This window comes from Schistocerca americana, chromosome X (assembly GCF_021461395.2).
Source record: "Schistocerca americana isolate TAMUIC-IGC-003095 chromosome X, iqSchAmer2.1, whole genome shotgun sequence".
NCBI lineage: Eukaryota > Metazoa > Arthropoda > Insecta > Orthoptera > Acrididae > Schistocerca > Schistocerca americana.
Genome location: NC_060130.1, coordinates 851,921,222 through 851,946,346, shown reverse-complemented (window position 1 = coordinate 851,946,346; position 25,125 = coordinate 851,921,222). Strand labels below are relative to the sequence as shown.

The following is a 25,125-nucleotide window of genomic DNA, read 5'->3' as shown; positions in this document are numbered from 1 at the left end:
TCTCAACTTATCCACACACTATAGATGTAGTGCCCATGCCCATTATCCTCATTACTCGCCGCATTTCGCCGATTCCTATAAGAAGTCGAGCCTGGTGTGCAACTGCACTGAAGAGGTCATGGGCCGTCTCGCCTTAATTACATTATACCATTCTTGATCCAGCAGACATTATGAAATTAAGACACAAAGGAATTACAGACCTTGGCTGGGAACGGACAGTGATTGAAATCAATGCAGAAAATTGAGAATCTGTGCCGGACCGGGATCCGAACCCGAGTCTTCCGCTTACTAAGGCAGATGCTCTGAACCCTGGGCTATCCAGATACAGTGGTCATTGCAACTGCACAGCAGATCATTGTATCTGGATGGCTCAGTGTTAAGAGCATCTGCCTAGTAAGCAGGAGGTCCGGGTTCTAATTCCGGTCCGGCGCAAATTTTCAACTTTCCTCACTGATTTCAATCAATGACCGCTCGAAGCCAAGGTCTGTTACTCCTTTTGTGTCTTAATAAGGAAAATATGTCACTTGGATGATTCGTGCGCAGCAACGAAGATTGTGTACTCCGTCAAATATGAAAAGAAAAATGGTGTACTGTGAGTAAGAGTTTGGTGCCATCTTATTAGATTCATATGAAAAGCAGCAGTTTCGCTGTAAGGCGAGGCAATAGTCGGATTTATTGGTCACGCAGAGTAACTCCCTCCCTCCTTTCTAACGTCCACGGCCGATGTGTGCTTATGGGGGGGACGCGCTTCTAGTCAATACGAACTCACCCCTGCCGTGCTTGCTCTGCGTCATGCCGGCTTTCCCCTCGTCTCACGCAAAGTTCCCTGTTCAAACGCCCACAGAGAGAGCTAACTGACCTTCGCACACGAATCTCGTGAGGCAAAACTGAATGACAGGCTTGGTAGCGTGCGTCAAATACACCTTTTCAGTCAACTTCGTGTGAGATAATGGCTCCGACGGTATTTAAGTCCCTAAACGCACGGTAAGACTCTGAATCGTCTTAGTCTCTGCTGAGAAATCGCTGGCCTGATTATCAGCGAACATTCAAACTTTGTGCCGAACTGGGACTCAAAAACCGAAACTGGACCTTTCAAGCAATCAAATACTCAACGCGGGCTAAGATATTTTCATTCTGGAATCCCTTTGCTTACAGAAGGCCTGCTCAAAAGTCTCTCTCCGCCAAACACACTGATCCTGGTATCGAAATTTTGCCTTATTATTCTGTTAACTGCTGCTTGGCAGCTGATAGTTAACAAAACGGAACGAGAAGTCATGTAGTCGATCGACTGTTTGAAATGTCCATCCATTCGTACATAAACGCATTTTTTCCGTCAGCATCTGTAGTTCCGTCCACGTTAAATATCAGAACTGGGCGTTAGGCGGTATGGAGCGGTCACAGAATTGCTTCTAGTCTCTCGACTGCTCTTAAAACGCTGTGAATACGACCTGCACAGGGTACAGATGGTTGTTCGAACTCCGCTATTGTGTGGACAGCTTCCTCAGATCGCCTCGCGGAGTAGTTGATAACTTTCACTCAGGTCAGTGGCCTCTTCTCAACGGCCTCCGAGCCGGTACCCAAGGTGTGTTCAGATTGTATCTACAGACAATATAGTTATCACTTTTTATGTAGATTATATGTTATCTGTGCAGTTAACACAATAAACTGGCGCTCTGCCCTTGAAATTCCTACTCTACAGTTGCATGTTAGGCAGCTTCAGCTCCTTATTACTACGTATCATAAATAAATACAATGCGTGATAAACGACGGGTGGTAATTCGTTTTTAGTCAGTCATCGTAAAAATAAAATTTACATGGTATGCGATGAAACAATGACGGAGGAGCATGTGACAACATACAATTTCCATTCTTTTTTGTATCATTTTCCATGTTTTTCTACTTGCGACAGACAGCTTTGGTACGTTAACTATATATCGTTCTAAATGTGGCCTCTTTCGATTAAATCATTGCTTTGCTTGTCCCTGTTTTTAAAATAATCCATGACACTATGAATCGAAGGGCTCTGTTAACTCTCTACGCCCTTACCAGTGTATTCTGAAAGCCGTATCAGCTTGTGTTCTATCCTAACCAAGAGACAGTTTTATTTCAACAGGTAGCTGGATAGTGTTGGGTAACAGGCTGCACAGCAGTAATGTCAGTATCACGCCGATTGAATATTACGGGCTTCCTAAGCAAACTATTATAAATTAAAAATAAATAGTTGATTACATATACCCTATCCGTAATCCTGTAATGTATATGATGAATTCGTGTAATTGTGAAACATATATCTTTTAATATTTCTTTATTTCAAATTATCATTTTTTGTTTTAAGCAGATTCAAACCGCCGAAGTGTCGTACTGCAGTGTTCTATCTGCACAATTGCGCTAAACGACGACACTGGGATGACTGTTAGCACGGGCTGTTGAACAAACCTATGTAAAAGCACATGTTCTTGGCCATCTGAAGATAAGTGGTTACCCACTGGAAACTAGTTACACGATGCAAATAAACGATAACACCAAAAATGACGTTTGCGGTGATTTTATTAATAGCTAAAACGTTTGGATTCTCATTCGAAGCTTATATGAGCTGGCTGGCTTTGTCGGTTGGTGAAGTGAGCTGCTGCAGCCCCCTCCACGACGCTGCCATTCCATCCCTCCCTTTCCACCTCCTCCTGTCCCCCCTCCAGGCTGTGTGAGTCACAGGTCTCTGTGCCTACTGCCTGCCGCTTAGTTGTCAGTCCGCTGCAGCCAGTTGTCGGAGAAGGAGCGCTTTGGAAGCTGTAGTCAAGCTACACACGTCCTAGCCACGTTTAGACTTTGTCTTCGCTTTGCTGCTGTAGTAATTCAGTTTGGTGAGTACTTGAGCATTTAAAATATTAGTTTTGTACATTTATATATGAAAAAGCGTAGAATTTTTCATTTTGATGAAGGGAAACGTCTGGCTACCAATTTTAGGGTGTGGTTTTTCCATGCTTGTTGGAGTGGCTAGACGCACAAAAAGTGACTTCTTACTGTGGTGTAATAAAATATATGGTACACCCGTGAGAATTAAATCCATATATTAAAGCAGATGGAATTAAATTTTAAAATCTTTTATTGTAGTTTGTAATTACAAGTTTATATATAGCTGTGCAGAACTTGATGTATTGCAGTTTTACTTTTTATAGGTATAAAAATGAAGCGTTATAGCTCTTAAGTGATGATTTATTAAAAGTCCACTAGTTCGAATGTTGCTGAGGAACTCGCCAGTCGAAACACTGGGCAACGTAAGTGTAGTTTGAACAGAGTAAGAGTTCGAAAAATCTTGTCCCTGACTGTTAGTGTCGTGAAGGATACTGCGTTTAACTGTTTGTAATTACTACGCATGATGCAAAGAAACTTGACTTCTTGCCTTCACCACCCCCCGCCCCCTCCTCCTCTGCCTCCTAAGATATACTGCATTAAGAAAACAGGAAGTGTTTCCGGTGTACGATGAACGTTAAGAAACGGGATAATGGCGGTGGCAGCTGTGAGGTCTGCCTCCCCTTCAGCCAGCACACGGACATCACACTTTAGTTCGTAAGGTTTCCTAACTGGCGATCGAATGGGCTGTTGGCATTAGTGAAAGTTTACTATAGTAAAGCCATCAAGACTACTGGTTAGTTAACTCTGCGGAACGACAGTAGAGGTAGTTACGTAGTTTAATCGGGGATGAAATAGAAAGGGCAGTTCAGTGAGCAGCTTTCGTTGTACGTGGAAGGATGGATGGATGGTAGTAAGGCCCCCTCAAAAGAGAAGACAAAGAATGTGATCATTTGCTGTTTAGGATCAGATTGTGTGTTGTTGAGAGGTGTAACTCGTTTTGCTTTATAGTAGCAGAGATCGCATATATTTTGACGTAAAGATGTACTTGAATGTCTACGTAACCCAAGATTGTTTATAATTCAACGAGGTCGTACTTTCTTTTCTTTACACAGCAAATGGAATAGTGTTTTCCAGATACCACATGGCGGTTTATGGGGCGTAGTGGCTTGCGTCCTGTTTACTATTCCTAACCTTCAAATTCAGTAAAATACCGGGGAGTTACTTTGATGCAGACTGGTGCTTTCGTGAGTAATCGTCTTAGAATTGCTCCGCGTGCGATATGTAGTGGGAACTGAGGCTGGTGATGCAGATAGGTCTTGTAGTCCAGAATCACTAAATTAATATGGGAATGAGATCGTAAAGGTGGAATACATTTTTCTGCGACAGCTGTAACTTCGCAGTGTGACTGTAAGCTGACGTGTCAATGGAGCACCGGAGGGCCTGCTATGCAATACGAAATTGTTGCAGTGCGCAACGTATACCATGGAGGTATACAGTAGTAGCATGGCACTCTGAAGCAGCATGGAAATCGCGTTGGGAAAATTTGTATTTGTAACTTTTCCTTTTCGCAATCTAACAGTCGTGACCTCTGCTAGGTGCAATCTGCTCCTCTTCTTTCGAAGGGCTAGGTCCGAAATTTTTGCTGTAGCGTAACAAATTGCTATTGTAACGGGTCGTGTGGCGGTGCGTCCGTGTAATTGCAGCAAGCGCGACCCGGCCGGCGTCATCGACCTTGGGGAAACTTGAACTCAGCTGCGCATTTTTGTTCGTATCGCCACCTTTAGGGCATTCACTCCGCCTACTGTTTTAGTGACTCCGTGACAAGACTCGTCATTTCTGTGGGCGTCTGCGCTTAATTCTTTCGCGCCCTCAATCAGATTCAGGTAGTGTTCTACAGTCGTGTTAATAAGTTCCTCATATTCGCTATTCGCATGAATATCTTTGGTCTCACGACCTCGTGCTCCTAAAGTGCAACTCTCTCTCTCTCTCTCTCTCTCTCTCTCTCTCTCTCTCGTGTGTGTGTGTGTGTGTGTGTGTGTGTGTGTGTGTGTGTGTGTGTGAAAAAAGTCTACCATTCCCGCGTGTTATCGGCCTAAATTTAAGATGGTAATTGGCGGTGGGAAGTAATCTCGTTAAATAAAAATGTTCCACGACTATGTTGCCAGTATTCCCATTCGATAAGACATCGTGGAATGCTGACGGTAATGGTGTGCCTGCTGATTTCCGGATTCTGTTTCCCCCTTTTGTTCGTGTTTTACCACACTGTAAGGTTGTAAAGCACCTCAATTTACAACTGATGTTCAGCACTTTATAGAACCGCCATGTGCCTGAACTACCACAGGAGCTATTAAGATTATTTTTTTGGGCAGACTCTAGAGATACAGAAAAGGTGCGGGCCATAACTGACATGGAACTGTGGAGGCGGTAAAGGTGTGTGGGGTAGCCAGGTGGTTGCATGGAGATTGCTTAGCGCATATGGAAACGGGAGCAGCTGCTACTACGTAGGCGTGCAGGCCGGTTGCCATAAACGGCAGCTGCTGAGCCGTCGCGCCCTAATATAGGAGCGAGCGCTGAAAGGCAGGAGCTGTGGCGCGCGGACATGCAGATGGAACAGGTGAACAGAGGATGAGTTAACGCTGTTGGGTCCTCCTTTCCAACAGCAGCGCCATACGCATTAGGCAAAGGACACGTCTTATGGTTCTAGATTACCAAAGCACTTTGCCTACAGGTCCAGTCTGCCGAATAATCAGCGATTGCCCCAGCAGTTTCGAAGTTCTAGTACTCGGAATGTCATTTTACATTTCCAGGATATTCTAACATGTGGCACCTTTAGAAACTATCGCAATCCCTTCTCCCGATCATGATGGCTTCGGAGAAAAACATAATGTACGCTGCATGTCGTGGGATCACATAGGTTTTCGCTACGGGGCAAGCCGTCCATTTATGTAAGGAATAATACGGAATGTGCAAGCGGAGGTATTAGTATCTTTGTATAACGTTGTACTCTATATTCAATAGGTAGAGCTAAGCAGTCAACTGCCTTGGCTGCGCAGTGCTTTTGTAGTTTGGCGTCAGTCAAGAACGTAACCATTAGCAATGTTTCGCTGCTTCCTTTTTTTCTGTGTGCTCAACAGCAAACGCGGCTGGTCGAAGTTTCGAAAAAGTTAGGATCACACATGTAGCTGCGCTCCAACCGAACGGCTAGTGTGGGATCCGGTTGTATAAATACTGGTGACGTCACAGTGGCACAACATACGGCATCAGTAAGAACTGCTCGGCGCGGTGCGTCCATCCTTGACCCTTCAGAAAGCCGTTTCTAACTTCATTGCTGTCTTGACAGTGAAGCGTGAAAATGATTAATAATCAAATCCCTTGTACCTCATTTATCCAACTGACTACAGGTCATGCGCTATGAACTCGAAATATCCTGAGACCATCGGAGTGCAAATTAGTGAACCTCTTCCGTATGGACAGGGAAAGTGTTATGAAGATAGCGCTCAAATTAGGTCCGAGCGCTTTGTCTGTTTCGAAGCGATTTTTGCGAAGTCGGTAACACTGGCTTTTCTAGTAGCAGTGCATACCAGCAGCTTTTTACTAGGTTGTGAAGTTAGTATGCCTTTTTTACCACTTCGTAGTATCTTTTAGATGTGGTTACTTCAGTAGTAGTTAGTGAAATTAACCTCGGTGGGGATGAAATGAAGGCGGGTGTAGGCTCTTGCCTATTGATCGCAGCGGGCCCTGTGCACTTCCCGCAAAGTCAACGGCCGCAGTAACGATTGTGTGGCGTGGCCTTCGCAAGCTATGCCCGTGGCGCCAGCTGCCGGCATGGCCCGCGCAACCTATGAAACCTATGGGGCTGTACCGGGTTTAGAAAGGACGTGGAAAATAATTTGAGGTGCAAGCTTTTGTATATAAATGACTAGGTGTCAGAAGCAGTACTATGGTTTATCGCTCAGGACACTGTAGCGTTTAAGAAGCTTGTGTTCATTCAGAATGCGTATAAATTCCATACTTGTTAAATTCGAACTCCCTCGAATGTGGACAATGGAGGGTATCAGTTGTAATAGAATGCGCAAACTGGTTATTACTGGCCACATTAGAGGAACTCGCTCCCAGAAATCGAAAGAACTAAAAGGATGATGTAATGCACTGAACACTTAGGTTAAGACTAATAAATATTTTTGTTAAAGAAGTGTGCCATTAAGATACACAGATTGAGTCATTCAAGCTAGATTTTTTTTGGTGCGGGGGGGGGGGTGTAGTAATGCTGTAAGCTGAATATCACAGTAATGCAGTTTAGGAGATTGTTTGCAATGACATTGGGAGATGGAAGAGCTGCAGTTTACACAAATTTGAACTGTTATTTACTGTACTCTTTGAAGGTGGTTGAAATGTTTGTAGCTCACTGGTTCATTGGCAGTTCTGTTGACATTATTAAGTATTAGCTTATGACTTAACCCAAAGCAAATTTGTCACTTTCATAAATGACAAAATGATGGAACTATTAACTGTAAGTAGATAAGCTGTGCCTTTCATAAAGGAAAAGGTGATCACTAGTGCACAAAATGCTACAGCAGGTTGCAGGAATCTAATTCCTTTGCAAATAAATTACACTGAAAAGTTGGGGGCTATCATTGCTTCTGCCTACAGAATAGAAATAAATAAGAAATGTGTAACACTGTTATAAACTGTTAACATTAGGTGGTGTTGTTAAAACATACCTTGTCTATATTAGTCGTCATTGATAAGTTGTCATTAGGAGTATTTGTTCCCAGGCTATGCATCACTTAAGTTTAATACACATACATCAAAAATTGCCACTTCATTGATTTTTCACTCCTTCATTTGAACAGAATGTTGCCTTTCTGAATTTGATCATTTTTTATTTTGTTTCGCTATTAAGATTTGTGTGAAAACATTAAATACTTTGAAACCTGCAGCATTTGAGTGATGGCCAACCCAGCAAGTCCATCCTTGAAGGATCTCCCAAAAGTTGCTCCAGACTTTAAAAGTGAACTGGAAGGTTTCAAGCCAGACAAGATGAAAAAGGCAGAGACTCATGAAAAAAATGTTCTGCCTACTGCTGAAGGTAAGATATCACTTGATTAGGCTAAAAAATTGGAGGCATTATTCTGTAGTTAGAGGTATTGTATACATTTGTTACATGGAAGGTACTGCAAATTGGATAACACTTCAGTTAAAAAATGAGTTACTGATGCTTCTGATTTTTAGTGTGTGTGTGTGTGTGTGTGTGTGTGTGTGTGTGTGTGTGTGTGTGTGTGTGTGTGTGTGTGTCAGTCCAGTGCATTCAAACAATAGATTCGAGGCATGTTTTTCAATACTTGTTTATGAATTAGATGTGAAACAGGAGAAGCAACACTCGGAACTTATTCAGGGAGTCGAGAACTTTAAACCCGAGAGGTTAAAGAGGACAAATACTCAGGAAAAAATAGTCCTTCCTAATGCTGAAGGTAAGTTGTTGGTTTCACAAGCAGCCATTTTGCTTCCATGCTTAGAGCCCATTACGTCTGCTTAAGCACTGCCCTGGAGAAGACTGCTCTAATACAATGATTCAAATTTTTCTTTTTAATATTGAAGGAAGATTGACAAGCAAGTCAAAATGTTACTCACTATGTTAATCCTGTGCTACTATGGTTAAAATTATCGTGTACTAAGAAAGTTCAGTGGGACTACTTTAACTGGAAGTTCAGTATACCTCTGAACATGGGACTTCGGTACTACTTTCCATAGAAAGAACTTGTCTGCTTTCTTGGAGTTCCACCTGTTTCTCCCACAGAATAACACATTCCATTAAGATATGTGGAAGAAGTGTTGGAAGGTGAAATATTTGGTTATTTATATGGGATGTAACAGGTAAAGCTAATTAATGCATGTTTTGCATAGCTAACATAACTGCTGAACAGCTTATTTTGACTGCAAGGTACTAGAGATTATAAAGGTAAGTACCTATCTGGGGATATAACATTCTAAGAGTTTGGTTGGTCAATTCACACAAATTTGGTACCTTTTTCATAAACTCAAGTTATTTTAGACAACATTGTGACTGTGCAGCAGTACTTTGAAGGTACCTGCCTTTGAAATATTCACTTATATGTTAATGGCATCTGCTAGTATTTCCTTTGGTCTAAAACAGTTAAAAATGAAATTTTTTTTCTGTTGTAGCAAAGGTGTGTGTAATGCTAGTAATGAAATGTTCTTGAAAATTGGCTTCCCCTATTTCTCATTGCAGAAATGAAGGCTAGCTCCATGAAAAGATACCTGCTTACTCATATGCAAGAGGTGTGACAGTGTTTCAAAATTTGCATAAAGTAGTGAAAGTACACTCTTTCACAATACGTAAGCTTGTATTGTAAAGTTACCTAAATATTAAAGGAAATGTTTGTGTTCAGCAAAATAAAGTGCTTAGTTACAAAACTGCCTCACAAGTATCCATAAACAGCAATTAAAATATTAATACTAGTGTTGAGAAATTTTGTGGTTTGTTCAGTCTGTTACTTTTCTGAAAGGTGATTTAATAGAAACTGTTACAAAATGTCATTTTACTCTGGTAAAAGAACTTCATCAATAACTAATGAACATTGTTAGCATCATTCGGTACCACAGACACAATACATATAGAGCCAGTATTGTTTCCCCTTTAGCAGTGTGGTTGGTGGTTGCCTCATACTGCCATTAATATGAAAATGGCAGTTACACTGCACATAACTTTATACGCAAGTGTGTTGCTGTTGGTATCTAACCCTGCCACTATTTAAGTTAACCATGTGAGGTATTTGACTGCTTATATGCTAATTCTGGCATAACTGGTGGTGCTTGCCTGTAAAACACTGTGAAGATGGAGTGTCAGTGTGCTTAAATAGGTTTAACTATTGCTGTTGTACACAGGAATCCTTGCTGTGTTTTGAAATGTGCATATTGTGTATGCTTTCTGAAATACTGGAGCAGATTCTACTGAAACAGTTAATAACCTTAATGCTCCTAAAGTCGATCACATTTCAAAACCGTGAATATAAAAATTAATATAACTTTAAATTTCAGACACCGTCAAAATTGCGATATTTTGTGGATTATGAAGTTCTAAAAATAAAAATGCTTGTGGGGGTTTAACACTTTTCACACCATTTACAATTGTCTATTTTAATACAGAATACCCCAAAAACTCGCAATGTAACTGCAAATAGAATAATTTTCAGTGTTTAAAGTTGGGTCTTGATGCTCTAATGTTTACTATAAATTTTTTCAGATGTGGCCACTGAGAAAACACAGAAGGCTTTGTTGCAGGGTGTTGAAAAATTTGACACAGGAAAACTAAAACACACAGAAACCCAAGAGAAAAATCCCCTTCCTGATAAAGATGGTATGTCTTAAAAGTTTCTTAGCATGTTTATATGGTTTCGAACAATGTGCATGAATTTTTTAAAATTAAATTTCTGCTGTAGAAAGCTTAGCAATAAAGCTCTATTTGTAAGAAGAATATAAAGGAAAGCCTTTTACATTAATTGCCACTATCTATGAATGCCATGGCTGTGTGTGTTTAAATTCATGCTTGTTTTGTAGTTAAATAAGAACAGTTTCTCAGAGCTTTTAAATATTAATAAACAAGGGAATCTTGCTTCAAGCTATTAACAGATAATTTGCAGTGTTCTACAAGCTTGTTTTTTCTGCATGTTTAACATTGGCTTTGAAACTTCTGGCAGTTGTTAGACAGGAGAAAGTTCACCAGAATTTACTGGAAGGTGTGGAACATTTTGATAAATCTTCAATGAAACACACACAAACACAAGAAAAGAATCCTCTGCCAGATCCAGAAGGTGGGTAGTTATTTATGTTACTGGTAAAAACTCTTACCTGTGCCATTACTTACTGGTTTTGGGATAAGGCTTTGCAATGCACTAATGTCACCAGGGTACAATTCCTGTGTCATTCCTTAATGTGGTAATCACTGTGCAACAGAATTAAAGGATAGCTTTTCAAAACCCTGTAAATTGTCTCCTAATTGTGGTGCATAAGTTTGAAATTTGGCTCGAAGGTGCCTACAACCTTCCTCTGTGATGGTGCGAAAGTGTGGCACCCAGCGACATCACCCTTGGGCTTGGCGACATGTCAAACAGCAAGGTGTCTACAGCTCAAGAGCTCATGTGAGCTGTAACATAGGTTGGTGTCACATTATCACCAAATTTCACCACAATTCTGCCCAATGCCACTGTGGACATGTTAAAAGTTCATCACAGCCCAATATCCACATTTCACCTTCTTTTTGATGTCTGTGTGATGAAAGTCATAACTGCAACACCCAGGCTTGAAAACTCTTGGTTCTCTTACAGGTAGATGAGGAAAAATGTCGGGCACTCTGCCACTCAGTTGCCACAAAAGGCCTCAGGGGGTGGCATGAAGGGTGTCAATGAAACCATCCCTTTCCCCGAGGAGTTGATTGCCAAACACTTCAGTCGAAAAGGAGTGCGTAGTGCGATGAACAAGATGATGTTGACAACCTTAAACACTGCTGACACCTTCTGATGTTACAACCCTTCTGATGACACTGTGGGGCTGGATCCCCATTGAATGTGTTTGCGCCCCTTTTGGAGTGCAGTGAAACTACAATTTTTGCTTTTGTATTCAGGGTGAAACCAGTAGGGACCATTCAACAAAATTTGAATGTGATCTGAACCAGTAAAGATACATGTGCTTTTTCAGCCCTACTATGGTGTGGTGATGCAGGAATGCAATATTAACATGTGCATGAATAAAATGGCACAGTCTCTCTAATAGCCTCCAGTTTGGCAAAACCTTTGGTGCACCCCTTCACCTTTGTTGATCACGTTAGAAATGTATTGTCAAACCAAGGCCTTCTTGTGGAGGTTCTGGGTGGTGGGGTGTCTAAAATGTTTTTATTGGCTGCCTGTGAGAAAAGTGTAATGCTGGGTGTCCTAATTCTGACCTCTGTTGCACACACATTCGGAGAGGATGTTTGGTGACAATGTGATGACATTATACCATCTTACGCTGACATGACCTTCCTTGTCTCTCCTCCCTCCCCCCCCTGCACATGTTGACACCTTGCTGTTACATGTCAGAGTGCGAGGGTGAAGTTGCAGGGTAAAGTAATTTTGCACCATTACAGGAGGTTGTTGGCACCTTTTGAGTCCAATTTCAAACTTACACACCACAATGAGGGAGAGGGTGTGCAGTTATGGGTTTTCGAAACTAGTGACCCTTTAATTTTGTTGTGAAGTGGAGTGGCTAGGTTCTGTGCTTGGTGCTGCATACACTAAGATGTCTCCCCAAAAACCTCTAGATATGCACAAAAATTTTATGGAAAAATGTTTTCATGTGGACACATTTTAATTGTAAAGGAATATTCTTGGGCAATTGGATTACTATGTTTCTCTGTATACTTGGCTATAAATGGCCCTATAAGAGTAGATACTACAGTTCATGGAAATAAGTATTTTAATTTTTGCTTTCTTTTGTAGTGGTGATGGGTATGCAGTTGCCAATAATCAGCATGATGAAAGTAAACTACCCAAACTCTAATCAACTGTGTTGATATATGTAGCTGTAACCTTTTTTCTCCTCTGTGATTTTGGTATGGATGCAGCTTCATGCAATTATTGTTGCTCATAGCAGCAGTAACAGTCCTCAGACTGCTGCCCATATGTCAGTTAGTGCAGAAATAGGTTTCCTGCAGTGCCATGACCATAGGAACAAAATTGTGATTGTACTATAAAGCACAAAATCTTTCATAGATATTTGTATTTGCACCCAAGAATTGAATTGTATCATGTAAATCTTACTCTGTGTAAACATGAAGTAGCTTTCCTTCCGAGAACATGTGAAGTTCTGAGCATACTTGTCCTTTGATGGAGTTACTTCGGTGCTGTCTGGATTTCAATGTCCCCATGAATGTTTTCTTGCTCACCTGTAGGAAAAAAATTGTTGGAGGATGATGATGATGATGATGATGATGATGATGATGATGATGATGATGATGATGATGATGATGCAACAGAAAAGTTTGGAGATTGTACACTACTTCAGCTCTTCTCCACATTTAAAAGTTGTGGTTCTTCACACTACACCACAAATTTCTTAGTGTCCTCCACTACAGCTTTTGCCTTGTTTTTGTGTATGATACTCCATATGTTAACTAAGGCCATTGTTTCTGCACTTCGGTCAAAACAAACATATTGCTGCTTTAATTTGGAGTATTGAATATCTAAAGTTTTGCATGGCATCTGTGAGGCTTTTAATAAATGCATGACTTTGCATTCAACAATTCAAATTTTTTAAGGTATGAAGCTGCATGTAATGTTATCTTAAATTGTTACTTTCACAGGCTGTAGATAGATTAACTTTCACCATGTGGTATAAAATTCATTTATCAATGAATATATTTGTTAAAAGTATATCTTTTTCACAGTATTGTAGGCAAGTTCTTAATATGCTTGCTCACTAACATCTCAAATAATATTTAGATTCCAGAATATACATTCTTCGCAACAGGCGGCAGACACTCGTAACTTTCTTTTCACAGAAGATAAATGAGTATGTAAATGTTAATTGTTTCTCAGCTAAACTGAGACAATTTCTCATTGTATTGTGCTTCTGCTTTGAGCAGGATTTTCTTATAATTATTTAAATAGTAGCAATAAACAGGTTCTCTTCTGATGTAAAATGTAAATGTTGAATGAGGTTAATTTCTGAAAACATTGCTTGACTTCATAACCCATCCTGCTATATTTAAAATCGGCAGTGCTTCATAAAAGTTGCCAGTAATTTGAAATGAAACAAGAGTACATATGAGTAGATGGCTGTTGTGCTCCAAAATTTGTTTGGAATCACATTAAAATTGTTGAATTTAATGATTAAAATTATCTTTTAAAGCAATCCAACAAGAGAAAGGAAAGCAAAATCTGATTGCTGGAATTGAGAACTTTGATACAAGCAAACTGAAACATACAGAAACTCAGGAGAAAAATCCACTGCCAACAAAAGAAGGTAGGACATGGATTCAAACTTGGATTATTCACAATGTCTAACCCACTGGTGTTCATAACCTTAATGCAATGTTATGTTTATTTGCAGCTATTGATGAAGAAAAGAAGGCATAAACATGAAACTGTGTAACAAAGACTGGGCTGTTACAGACTCGGCTCAATTGGGATCACATTTTTATCGTTTTTTGCTACACTTCACTATTTATAGAATTTTTTTATTGTCCGGCCATTAAACAACGAAAATTTTGTATTATGTGCTTCCACTTAAATTGCTGGTACAATAGTAAAGGAGACTTCCACTAAGACATTAAAGAAGTCATGACAGCAGTTTGTGATGTCTTAATGTAATGTCCTAATGCTGAAGCTGGTCAGAACTGTAAAGAGATTGTGATGTTTAAAAAATAGGCCTTTAGTTTGTAAAACTGGGATGCAGTGGTACTAATGATAATCAGTGATATTATATAATGTATGTCTTATTTTGTAAACATACACCTAAGTTTTTTTACAATCAACAGTAAATGCTTTATACAACTTTTGGAATATAGAACATTTCAAATGTAGAATACTTACTATTCATTTGTATAAAAGCGATATCCAGAAGGTTATGTGCAACACTATCCCCTGAAACTAAAATGTAGTGGGATAGTGATGAAATACAGAATTGCTCAATTTTGTAAGAATTTATTTTGAAAGGAACTATCTTTGTTAAATTTTTCCAGTATTTCTTTATACATTCCACCATTCATGATAGCAAATTTCAAAGGTTTTTCCACAGAATTGTGCAAGACAGATTTGTTGCTTTAATCATGTGCTAACTGTGTGAATGTGTTGAAAACTTTTGGCTTTTAATCATGAAGTCTTTCTTTTTGTGGGAATGTGGCAGTATTTAAATGTGGTGCGATGCATACTTTTGCACTTCATGAGCAGTTATGTCAGCTGCCAAGAAATTTTGTGTGAATAAAAGTTGGAACTTTGTCCAAATGTATGAATTTCCTGAATGTCCCATTACTCCCTATTGTTCTGAAAGATATTTGATTGGATCTTTCTTAACCTCAATAAATTAAACCAAATGAGAGTTGGGCACCTGTGCTCAATGCAATATCGGTCTTGTAGTAAAACGCATTGTTACATCCAAGCTAACTTCACCAAACACAGCAGTAATTACACTGATGAGCTTAAAATGTTGTGTGTTTGAGGAACTTGTCTGGTATTATGCAAGGTTGGATATGAATAATTGCAGATCAATTTAAGTGTTCATGTGTTTCTAGTTACAAAAGAATAAACAGCAAAAAAATACAAATGGTGCAATGTGAAGAATCTAAAGTACATATTTTGAAACAGAAAAAGTTGTGTGAAAATCGCATAATGGGTCTCTTTGGGGCTGTGTATTCTCAGAAAACTTAGTAGTACTACAGAAAGCGCTGTTAAATCTTTCTACACACACACACACACACACACACACACACACACACACTCACTCACACACAATGGTAATAAGTTAAATAGCAATTTCTCTACAAGAATGATGCGTCTGAGATGTTAACATTTCATTGCATTTGCAGTTTCATTCCAATAACTTCAAAAACTAATTTAAATTTCACATAACCAAGCCTTAATATTTTCTTCTTGATAAAGGGAGCTATCTGTCAAGGTGTTTCTGAAGCAATCGCTTAAGGACAGCACTGCAACAAAACAAGCTGTAAGAATTAACTTGTTTCATGTTGATAATGCAGGTACAATCACATTCAGCTGACATGTGTTGCAAATTCTACACAATATTAAAATTTAAATGACGAAGTGTTCCTGAAGTACCAAACATTTTCATTCAAGATTACTGAAAGTGTATGTATAAAGTGACTAGAGCAGGTCATATACTGTGTATCCATTGTAAGTTGACTGGTTTCTCACAGTTCCAATAAGGATATGCGAACAACTCCCTGTAATTAGATTGCTTAAAGGGTTTCATTAGTAAGGTGTGTGTTTTATTCCAGATTTCCTGTTGTGTATAGAAATGTTTTCTTTGTATCCTAATGCTGCAGAATCAAAATTATCTTACCTCAGTTCATTTGGAACTGTGTAATCTTTACCCTGAACAATGCTGAAAGCAAATATCCTATCAGAGCAGTGAAAGAATAAGGATTTTATAAGGTTTCCATTTCTACAGTGTTTGCTGTAGATAAATTTTTCCTAATTATTCTGAGATAGAAGGGAGTGAAAGTGTGTGAACTAATGTAGCAGTTCAGTGGTCAAAACAATGAAAAAATTCATAATGTAAGGCCAATTCAACTTAGGTTTCTCATCAGATTATGAATGCCCATAATTATTTTTTGGGACACACAAATAAATTAGTTTGTAGTTGAGGTGTATTTGTGAAAGTTAATCACAAACCTTTAGAGTAATTAAATTGTCTTTGTCTAGCAATGATTTGCCAAACACCAGACCTCATGGGATTCCAAATTTGAATTTTCCTCCACTTTGGCTTTCGTCACGTAGCACAATAATGCAGTGCTCTATTCTTACAAATGTAAGGCTACAGTCATGTCAGGAATGATGTAATCTTTGCTTGCCAACATGATCATTACAAAAGTGAGGGCACAGAATACTAACTACTGAAATTAAACAAGCAAAAACTGCCATAACCACTTAGCTCTAAGGTAACTGAAAAGTTTGCATTGGATACAGAGAAAAATGTTAGTTTTGTCAGAAAAACAAATGTTCTGTAATCAGATAATTCCTTAAGTTTTAGAAGCTATCCCTTTGGTCACTGATTGCGATGATTATCTCAAAAACGTCTCTCTTACATCCGCATGGTAGACTGTAAATAATGTTTGTATTGCAGGTTAAGTGCTTAATTAAAATTAGTTTTAGGGATTGAAATAGCATTTCCAGGTAACTACCCTGGCTCCCCATTTTAAAGGAAAATAGTTTCAAATTACCTGGAGACGAAAGAAATTATGAGCTACTTTCACTGAACTCAACCCATTGTTTCTGAAAGCCATTATCATTTCTTTGAATAATTATCACCACAATTCAGTTGGATGTTTTTATCATAGGAGCCATTATTATGTCCAATGCAATGAAGACTTAGATAAAAAGTTAATGTAATATCGTCTATCAGATGTTGCTTTCCTTGTTGGAATAACAAGTGGTATTCTGTGTGAAAAACGAATGTGATTGCTGTTGCTCATTTCGCAAATTGGACTTGAATCAAATTGAGACTTACCACTGTTGGAATCTGCGCTAAAACAGGCTTGAATTCTTTTATGATCAGCTGTTTTTATGTGACTGTGAAATGGTACAATGCAAAGGAGCTGCCGCCCCCCCCTCTTCCCAATCAATTTTCATCACACTATCTTGTATGGGAATATGACTTCCACTGATAGGTCTAATGGTTGAAGTACAGGGTGGTTATAATTAAACTTTCACTACTTGAGCCAGTGTAGATGGAAAACTATTTAGTGTATGGATACCTGACTTTTTACAAATGATGATCAGACTGTGTGCTGCAGAATTTGTTTAATGACTTGTCTCCAAGTGTTAGTAGTGGTATGGCAATGTAGGATTGAAACAAAATCATAAGTCTGCATCACAGCTGCAGTCAGGTGAGTGGGGATTTACTCATAAAGCAGTTTTATTAAAACAGCAATAATAGTTACGCTGCTCACTGGTATTGAAGTGTTAAAGGAATACAGAGGTCCTTCTCCTGCACCAGGGCCAATATGATCTGTAAGTTGAAATTGACTGGTGATTTGGGTATTCCTCCTGGGAGAGTCCAATGGCCAATTGGTAAACAAATTTTTTGGAGCTACTGTTGCCATGGTTCAGAATGCTGGGCACAATGTGCAGTCTTCAAGCAGTGTGTGAGTTGTCAAGACAGCTCAACATTCCATGGTACATACTTCGAAGGAGGAAGGAAGGAAGGAGGGGGGGAGGAGAGATTGTGGAGTGATATCTATAGTGCAGATGGTTGTCACATTAAGCAACCTTTGTGACCTGGAGTGTAAACATTGTACGCAATTAAGATGTTACCATTGGAAAGCAGATGTGCCTGGTGTCTTTATTTCAAGTAATAAAAGGTGTAGCAATCTGTAACAAATGTTAATTGCATATCCATATTTTGGTCACAGTGACTGAAATCTGGATATACAATAAACATTATTTGTGACTAATTGCTCTGCCCTTTACTATTTGAAATGTTACAATTTCATGTGGCAATTAAAATGTTTCTTTCAACGATTTGTCATTCCTCTTCCGCATGTTCTTACAAATGTTTCCACAAAGTTTCATTGTGATGTCTTTCATGAGGAGCCCCCTCAAGTAGTGAATATTTAATAACAACCACCCTCTACATTCATTGTACCAGGTAGAATCTGATATCTGTACATCTTTGTCAGGTTAGTTGAAAACATAACTGACAATGATTCGGAATTGTCTAATATGTGACCAAAATCCAAGAAGAAAGTAGTTTGATTTTACAAAACGGAAAAAAAAGTAACACAAAGAGGGGGGGGGGGGGGGGGGGAGAAATCAGTTGGCCACAAGATTTCCTGCACAGAAAATTACCTGTAGAATAAGTGGGCCAAAGTTTTTAGTCATCTGAAAGGGAAACAACCATTCTGAACTGTGGGCATTGTAAAGCAAGTGTGTAAGTCTGTACAGGGACTGGACATCTCCACTTTGTTATTAAGTTAATTTGTTTCCTTCAATTGGTGCACAAAGCAGTTAATTGTATATTTTTTTAGTTTTTACCCATAGACACTAGCTGATGATTTTTCAGCTCGGATTACTGGGCATGTCATAAAAATTTATACTGATAGACTGAATGTTGTAACTGCATTTACCATGTTACTTAAAATATAATGTATAGACAAAGGCACAATAAAGAAAAAAATTACATAAGATTTTTAGTGTTTGTTACAGCAGCAGTATTTAGTTTCCTTTTTAATACTGTCATACTGTATAAACATTTTTGAGATACTGCTAAATGCTTTTTTTTTCTACACTGTATATCTGTGTGCCATCATCCCCCCCCCCTTTCCCCATGTCAAATGCTTATCTGTAACAGTGCCTAAAAATTTTGTGCTGCTCATTTCTTAAATTGCTTCTTTATTGTAATACTTACATTATACATTTCACTGTTTTGTTTGAAACACTACAGACATTGCTTTAGACTGATTCATAAAAAGATTGTTTTAGATACTTGCTTGCATTTTCAGTATTCAGGAGTGCTACCTTTTCCAGCTGATCCTTTGTCTCAATTGCACAGATAACTATCATACATCATAAGTTTCTGATTTATAGTCTGCAAAATCATTTACATAGAGAATAATCAGTACTACTATAAGGATATAACTGTGGCACACCATGTCTGCTTGTTTGTAACTAAGATCTGTGATTGTTTTCCTTGCTATTAGGTCTCATTTCTACGCACAGTTTCCTATTAGAAATGTAAAATTTAATTACATTGCAGCGTTTCCCTCGAATACCATACTGATAGTTTCTCCATTAGCTTGGGATGATTTGTGCAGCCAAATGCTGTAGCAATGTCCATGAAGATCCTGTGAGTCTTATGTTGCTTGTCAAGTGAACTGGACGAGTTCAACTGAATATGTTGTCATCAATGTTTACTTCCCTTCTCTGAAACTACACTGTAGCAAGTGTAGTATTTTAGTTATAAATGGAGAGTCCAGGTTGGAATATCAAGTTATGAAAAGGATTGTGACTCATTGTAGAGATGACATGTTGAGTTGCAAACAGGCCCAACAAATAGATTGTTACCCACTAAGCTTTTGGACAAAGTGTTCATCAGACAAGGAAGGAAAACACACTCTCAGAAGCAAGCACACCTCACACACACATGATCACCTTATCTAGCCTGTCTGGACAGACTGCAGCTCTTCTGGTGAACTAAAGGAGCAATCTAGAGTGGGGCAGCAAAAGGGGGGGGGGGGGGGAGAGGGGAGAAGAGCATTGTCTAGCACTGTGTGCAGAGACTAGAAGGTGGCAGGACAATGCTGCCAGATGCAGGGTTGGGAGTCGGGAGAGGGGAGGAGGGAGGAAAGAGCAGAGCAAAGAGGGAAAAACTTTGGCCCTTATTGACCAACACCTCCAACCAATTTCCAAAAATCTAGCCTCCCACATCAGAGATGCCAACCCTTCCTTCACTGACTCTCCATCATCCCCCCACCCCTTTACCTCTTAGAGCCTTAATCATCACTGTTGATGCAACTTCACTCATGTGCATGGCCTTGCCACCATTGAATATTGGGAGATTTAATGCCCTTCAGACTCCAAACCCACTACCTCATTCTTCATACGCCTTACTAACTTTATCAAACAATGGAAAATCCAGGATGGAATGTAACAGAGCTGAAACTACACTGCGAGCAGCAGCACGAGTGCATGATGGGAGTGGTGACTCGACGAGAGTAAGGAGGAGGCTGGGGTGGGGAGGGGGAAGGATAGTGTGGTGGGAGTGGCAGCAGTGAAGTGTTGCAGTTTAGACGGAGGGCAGGACAGGAGAGAAGGTGTGGAGGAGGGGGGGGGGGGCAGTGTAAGTAGCAGAAAGGAGAGAAATAAAAAGAAATTAAAAGACTGGGTGTGATGGTGAAATGATGGCTGTGTAGTGCCGGAACTTTATCCTAACACGTACATCTGTGGCACTGTTATGGAGCATCTGGACTTCCTAGCCTCCTAAAACCCCAAATCCTTGGTCTAGTTCAGGTTCATTGATGATATCTTCATGACCCGGACTTGGGGCCAAGACACCCTGTCCTCATTTCTTCACAACTTCAAGACTCCTTCAGCTGATCCTACTCAACCCAGCATGCCATCATCTTGGACGTTGACCACCTTCTCTCTGATGGCTCCACCCACACCTCTGTCCACATTTAAACCAACAGTACCTGCATTTCAATAGCTGCCATCCCTTCCACACCAAAAAATCCTTCCCACAAAGCCTGTCCAACCAGGGACAATGTGTCTGCAGTGATATGAACTCCCTTAGCCTGTATGCTGAAGGTATCACAAATGCCTACACACAGGTAGGCCCCAAACTAAGTCCACATACAAATTTCCCCTGCCATACCCCCACACACCCACAAACCTCCCACCAACCCCAAGAACCAGCTACAGAGGAGCACTCCCTTCGCCACCCTGTACCACCCTGGACTGGAACAACTGAACCACATCCTTCGCCAGGGCTTTTGATTATCTGTCAGACCTCTCCCAAAGTGGTGCTCCATTGCCCACCCAACCTCCACAACATCCTAGTCCATCCCTATGCCACTCCCAATCCCAGCCCCCTTGTCACAGAACTCATATTCCTGTGGTAGACCCAGGTCCAGCACCTGTCCAATCCACCCACTGAGGACTTCCTATTCCAGTCCTGCAATAAGCTTATCGTGCCCCATAAAGGGTGGGGCCACCTGTGAAAGTAGCCATGTCGCACCAGCCCTGTGCAGTCATTGCACAGCTTTTTGTGTCAGTATGGCTCCCAAACAGCTGTCCGTCAGGATTAACAGCCACCTCCAAATTATGGCCGAAAGCAAAGTGTGCCACAATGTGCAGCTGGACATAATATGCTTAACATCACTAGCGGCTTCACAACCTGGGCCATCTGGATCATTCTCATCTCCTCCTCCTCCTCCTCCTCCTCCCCACCCCCTCCCCGCCAACTTTTCTGAACTGCGCAGATGGGAGTTATCCTTGAAACACATTATCTGCTCCTGAAATTATCCTGGTCTCAACCTACAGTAAACTGCACTCCCCACACCCTCCACCCACCAGTTTCGTCCCTTCTGTCCTATCGTCCTTTCTCAATTCAAATACACTTATTTCATTGTGCACTGGTATCTACCAACACATTCTCAAGTCTTTTCCCCACTCTGATCCTCTCCTTTCTACATCTACATCCATACTACGCAGGCCACCTGACGGTGTGTGGCTGAGGGTACTTTGAATACCTCTATCGGTTCTCCCTTCTATTCCAGTCTCTTATTATTCATGGAAAGAAAGATTGTCAGTATGCCTCTTGTGGGCTGTAATCTCTCTGATTTTATCCTCATGGTCTCTTCGCAAGATATACGTAGGAGGGAGCAATATACTGCTTGACTCCACGGTAAAGGTATGTTCTCGAAACTTCAACCAAAGCCCGTACCGAGCTACTGAGCGTCTCTCTTGAAGAGTCTTTTACTGGAGTTCATCTATCATGTCCGTAAGACTTTCGTGATTACTAAATGATCCCGTAACTAAGTGCTCTGCTCTCCGTTGGATCTTCCCTATCTCTTCTATTAACACTATCTGGTATGGATCCCACACCGGTGAGCAGTATTCAAGCAGTAGGCGAACAAGAGTACTGTAACCTACTTCCTTTGTTTTCGGATTGCATTTCCTTAGGATTCTTCCAATGAATCTGTCTGGCATCTGCTTTACCGACAATTAATTTTATATGGTCATTCCATTTTAAATCACTCCTAATGCCTACTCCCAGATAATTTATGGAATTAACTGCTTCCAGTTGCTGACCTGCTATATTGTAGCTAAATGATAAAGGATCTTTCTTTCTATGTATTCGCAGCACATTACACTTACCTACATTGAGATTCCTCCGTGCACCATGTGTCTATTCATTGCAGACCCTCCTGCATTTCAGTACAATTTTCCATTGTTACAACCTCTACTACAGCATCATCCGCAAAAAGCCTCAGTGAACTTCCAATGTTATCCACAAGGTCATTTATATATATATTGTGAATAGCAACAGTCCTACGACACTCCCCTGCAACACACCTGAAATCACTCTTACTTTGGAAGACTTCTCTCCAATGAGAATGACGTGCTGCGTTCTGTTATCTAGGAACTCTTCAATCCAATCACACAATAGGTCTGATAGTCCATATGCTCTTACTTTGTTCACTAAATGACTGTGGGGAACTGTATCAAACACCTTGCAGAAGTCAAACACGGCATCTACCTAGGAACCCGTGTCTGTGGCCCTCTGACTCTCGTGGACGAATAGCGCGAGCTGGGTTTCACACAATCGTCTTTTTCGAAACCCATACTGATTCCTACAGAGTGAATTTGTAGTCTCCAGAAAAGTCATTATACTCGAACATAATACGTGTTCCAAAATTCTACAACTGGTCGACGTTAGAGATATAGGTCTATAGTTGTGCACATCTGTTCGACGTCCCTTCTTGAAAAAGGGGATGACCTGTGCCCCTTTCCAATCTTTTGGAATGCTACGCCCTTCTAGAGACCTACGGTACACTGCTGCAAGAAGGGGGCAAGTTCCTTCGCGTACTCTGTGTAAAATCAAACTGGTATCCCATCAGGTCCAGTGGCCTTTGCTCTTTTGAGCGATTTTAATTATTTTTCTATCCGTCTGTCATCTATTTCGATATCTACCATTTTGTCATCTGTGCGGCAATCTAGAGAAGGAACTACAGTGCAGTCTTCCTCTGTAAAACAGCTTTGGAAAAACACATTTAGTATTTTGGCCTGTAGTCTGTCATCCTCTGTTTCAGTACCATTTTGGTCACAGAGTGTCTGGACATTTTGTTTTGATCCATCTACCGCTTTGACATAAGACCAAAATTTCTTAGGATTTTCTGCCAAGTCAGTACACAGAACTTTACTTTCGAATTCGTTGACCCTCTCGCATACCCCTCCTCGCACTACATTTCGCTTCGAGTAATTTTTGTTTGCTGTGAAGTTCCCTTTGCTTCCGTAGCAGTTTTCTAACTTGGTTGTTGTACCAAGGTGGCTCTTTTCCATCTCTTATGATCTTGCTAGGCACATACTCATCGAATGTGTGTTGTACCACAGTTTTGAACTTTGTCCACTGATCCTCAACACTATCTGTACTTGAGATAAAGCTTTTGTGTTGAGCTGTCGAGTACTCTGAAATCTACTTTTTGTCACTTTTGCTAAACAGATATATCTTCCTACTTTTTTTAATTTTTCTATTTACGGCTGAAATCATTGATGCAGTAACCGCTTTACGATCGCCAATTCCTGTTCTGCATTAACTGTTTCAAATAGTTCGGGTATGTTTGTCACCAGGAGATCTAATATGTTATCGCCACGAGTCGATTCTCTGTTTAACTGCTCAAGGTAGCTTTCAGATAATACACTTAACAAAATTTCACTGGATTCTTTGTACCTGCCACCCGTTATAAACATTTGTTTCTCCCAGTCTATATGTGGTACATTAAAATTTCCACTCAGAACTATAACATGGTCGGGAAACCTACTAGAAATATTTTCCAAATTTTCCTTCATGTTCTCTGCCTCAACAGCTGCTGAGCCAGGGGGCCTATAGAGACATCCAGTTACCATGTTTGAGCCTGCTTTAACCGTGACCTTCACCCAAATTATTTCACATTTTGGATCTCCGTCAATTTCCTTCGATACTATTGCACTTTTTATCACTGTAAACACGCCTCCCCATTCACTGTCCAGCCTGTCTCTTCGGTATACATTCCAATCTGAGTTCAGAATGTGGGCATTGTGACCATTCATTAATGAGAGCAGTTCTGGGACCTTTCTATAGACAATCCAGCAGTTTACTATTACCACATTAATGTTGTTATTCCCTGTTGCGTTTTGCCTACTACTTACCTTGTTGCGTCTCAGGAAGCATCTTGTCGGGCCTAGGGAGGGAATTCTCTAACCTTAAAAACCCACATGTTCACTCCACACATACTCCGCTACCCTTGTAGCCGCTTCCCGCGTGTAGTGCAATCCTGACCCATTCTGGGGGACCCTACATTTCTCCACCCGATAGCGGAGGGCGAGAAATTTGCGCCCCAGATCTCCTCAGAATTGTCTGAGCCTCTGGTTTAAGCCTTCCACTTGGCTCCAAACCAGAGGACCGCGATCGGTTCTGGGAATGATACTGCAAATAGTTAGCTCAGGTTCCACCCCGCGAGTGAGGCTTTCCACCTTCACCAACTCCGCCAACTGCCTGTATGAACTGAGAATGACCTCTGAACCCAGACAGCAGGAGTCATTGGTGCCGACATGAGCAACAATTTGCAGTCGGGTGCACCCAGTGCTATCGCCGCCGGTAGGGCCTCCTCCACATCTCGGATGAGACCCCCCAGCAAGCAGACAGAGTGAACACTAACCTTCTTCCCCGACCTTTCCGCTATTTCCCTAAGGGGCTCCATCACCCGCCTAACATTGGAGCTCCCAATCACTAATAAAACACCCCCCCCCCCTCACCCCACGTGCCTGCTCGGACCTTCCTGAA

The 25,125-nt window shown here is 40.6% G+C and overlaps 1 protein-coding gene across 4 annotated transcripts; it reads left to right on the top strand.

The window, feature by feature from the left end:
• The first annotated feature begins 2,700 nt into the window (after positions 1 to 2,700).
• Positions 2,701 to 14,849, top strand: LOC124556864 (thymosin beta). 4 transcript variants are annotated; one of them, XM_047130888.1, is made up of 7 exons: positions 2,701 to 2,858; positions 7,791 to 7,939; positions 8,208 to 8,321; positions 10,115 to 10,228; positions 10,569 to 10,682; positions 13,756 to 13,869; positions 13,957 to 14,849. In XM_047130888.1, exons 2-7 carry the CDS (start codon positions 7,801 to 7,803, stop codon positions 13,980 to 13,982), a joined length of 621 nt encoding a protein of 206 aa, XP_046986844.1. In that variant the 5' UTR covers positions 2,701 to 2,858; positions 7,791 to 7,800; the 3' UTR covers positions 13,983 to 14,849. The 4 variants fall into 4 exon arrangements, with proteins under 4 accessions (XP_046986844.1, XP_046986847.1, XP_046986846.1 ...); XM_047130889.1 differs by lacking the exon at positions 2,701 to 2,858 and adding an exon at positions 6,624 to 6,745; XM_047130891.1 differs by lacking the exon at positions 8,208 to 8,321.
• The last annotated feature ends 10,276 nt before the right edge of the window (positions 14,850 to 25,125 follow it).

Bases quoted from the DNA above. Each gene is read 5' to 3' on its own strand.
- LOC124556864 (XM_047130888.1), top strand. From the start codon at position 7,801: ATGGCCAACCCAGCAAGTCCATCCTTGAAGGATCTCCCAAAAGTTGCT. The intron at 7,940-8,207 runs GTAAGATATCAC...TTTATGAATTAG, and splicing joins TGTTCTGCCTACTGCTGAAG to ATGTGAAACAGGAGAAGCAA. The intron at 10,229-10,568 runs GTATGTCTTAAA...AACTTCTGGCAG, and splicing joins TCCCCTTCCTGATAAAGATG to TTGTTAGACAGGAGAAAGTT.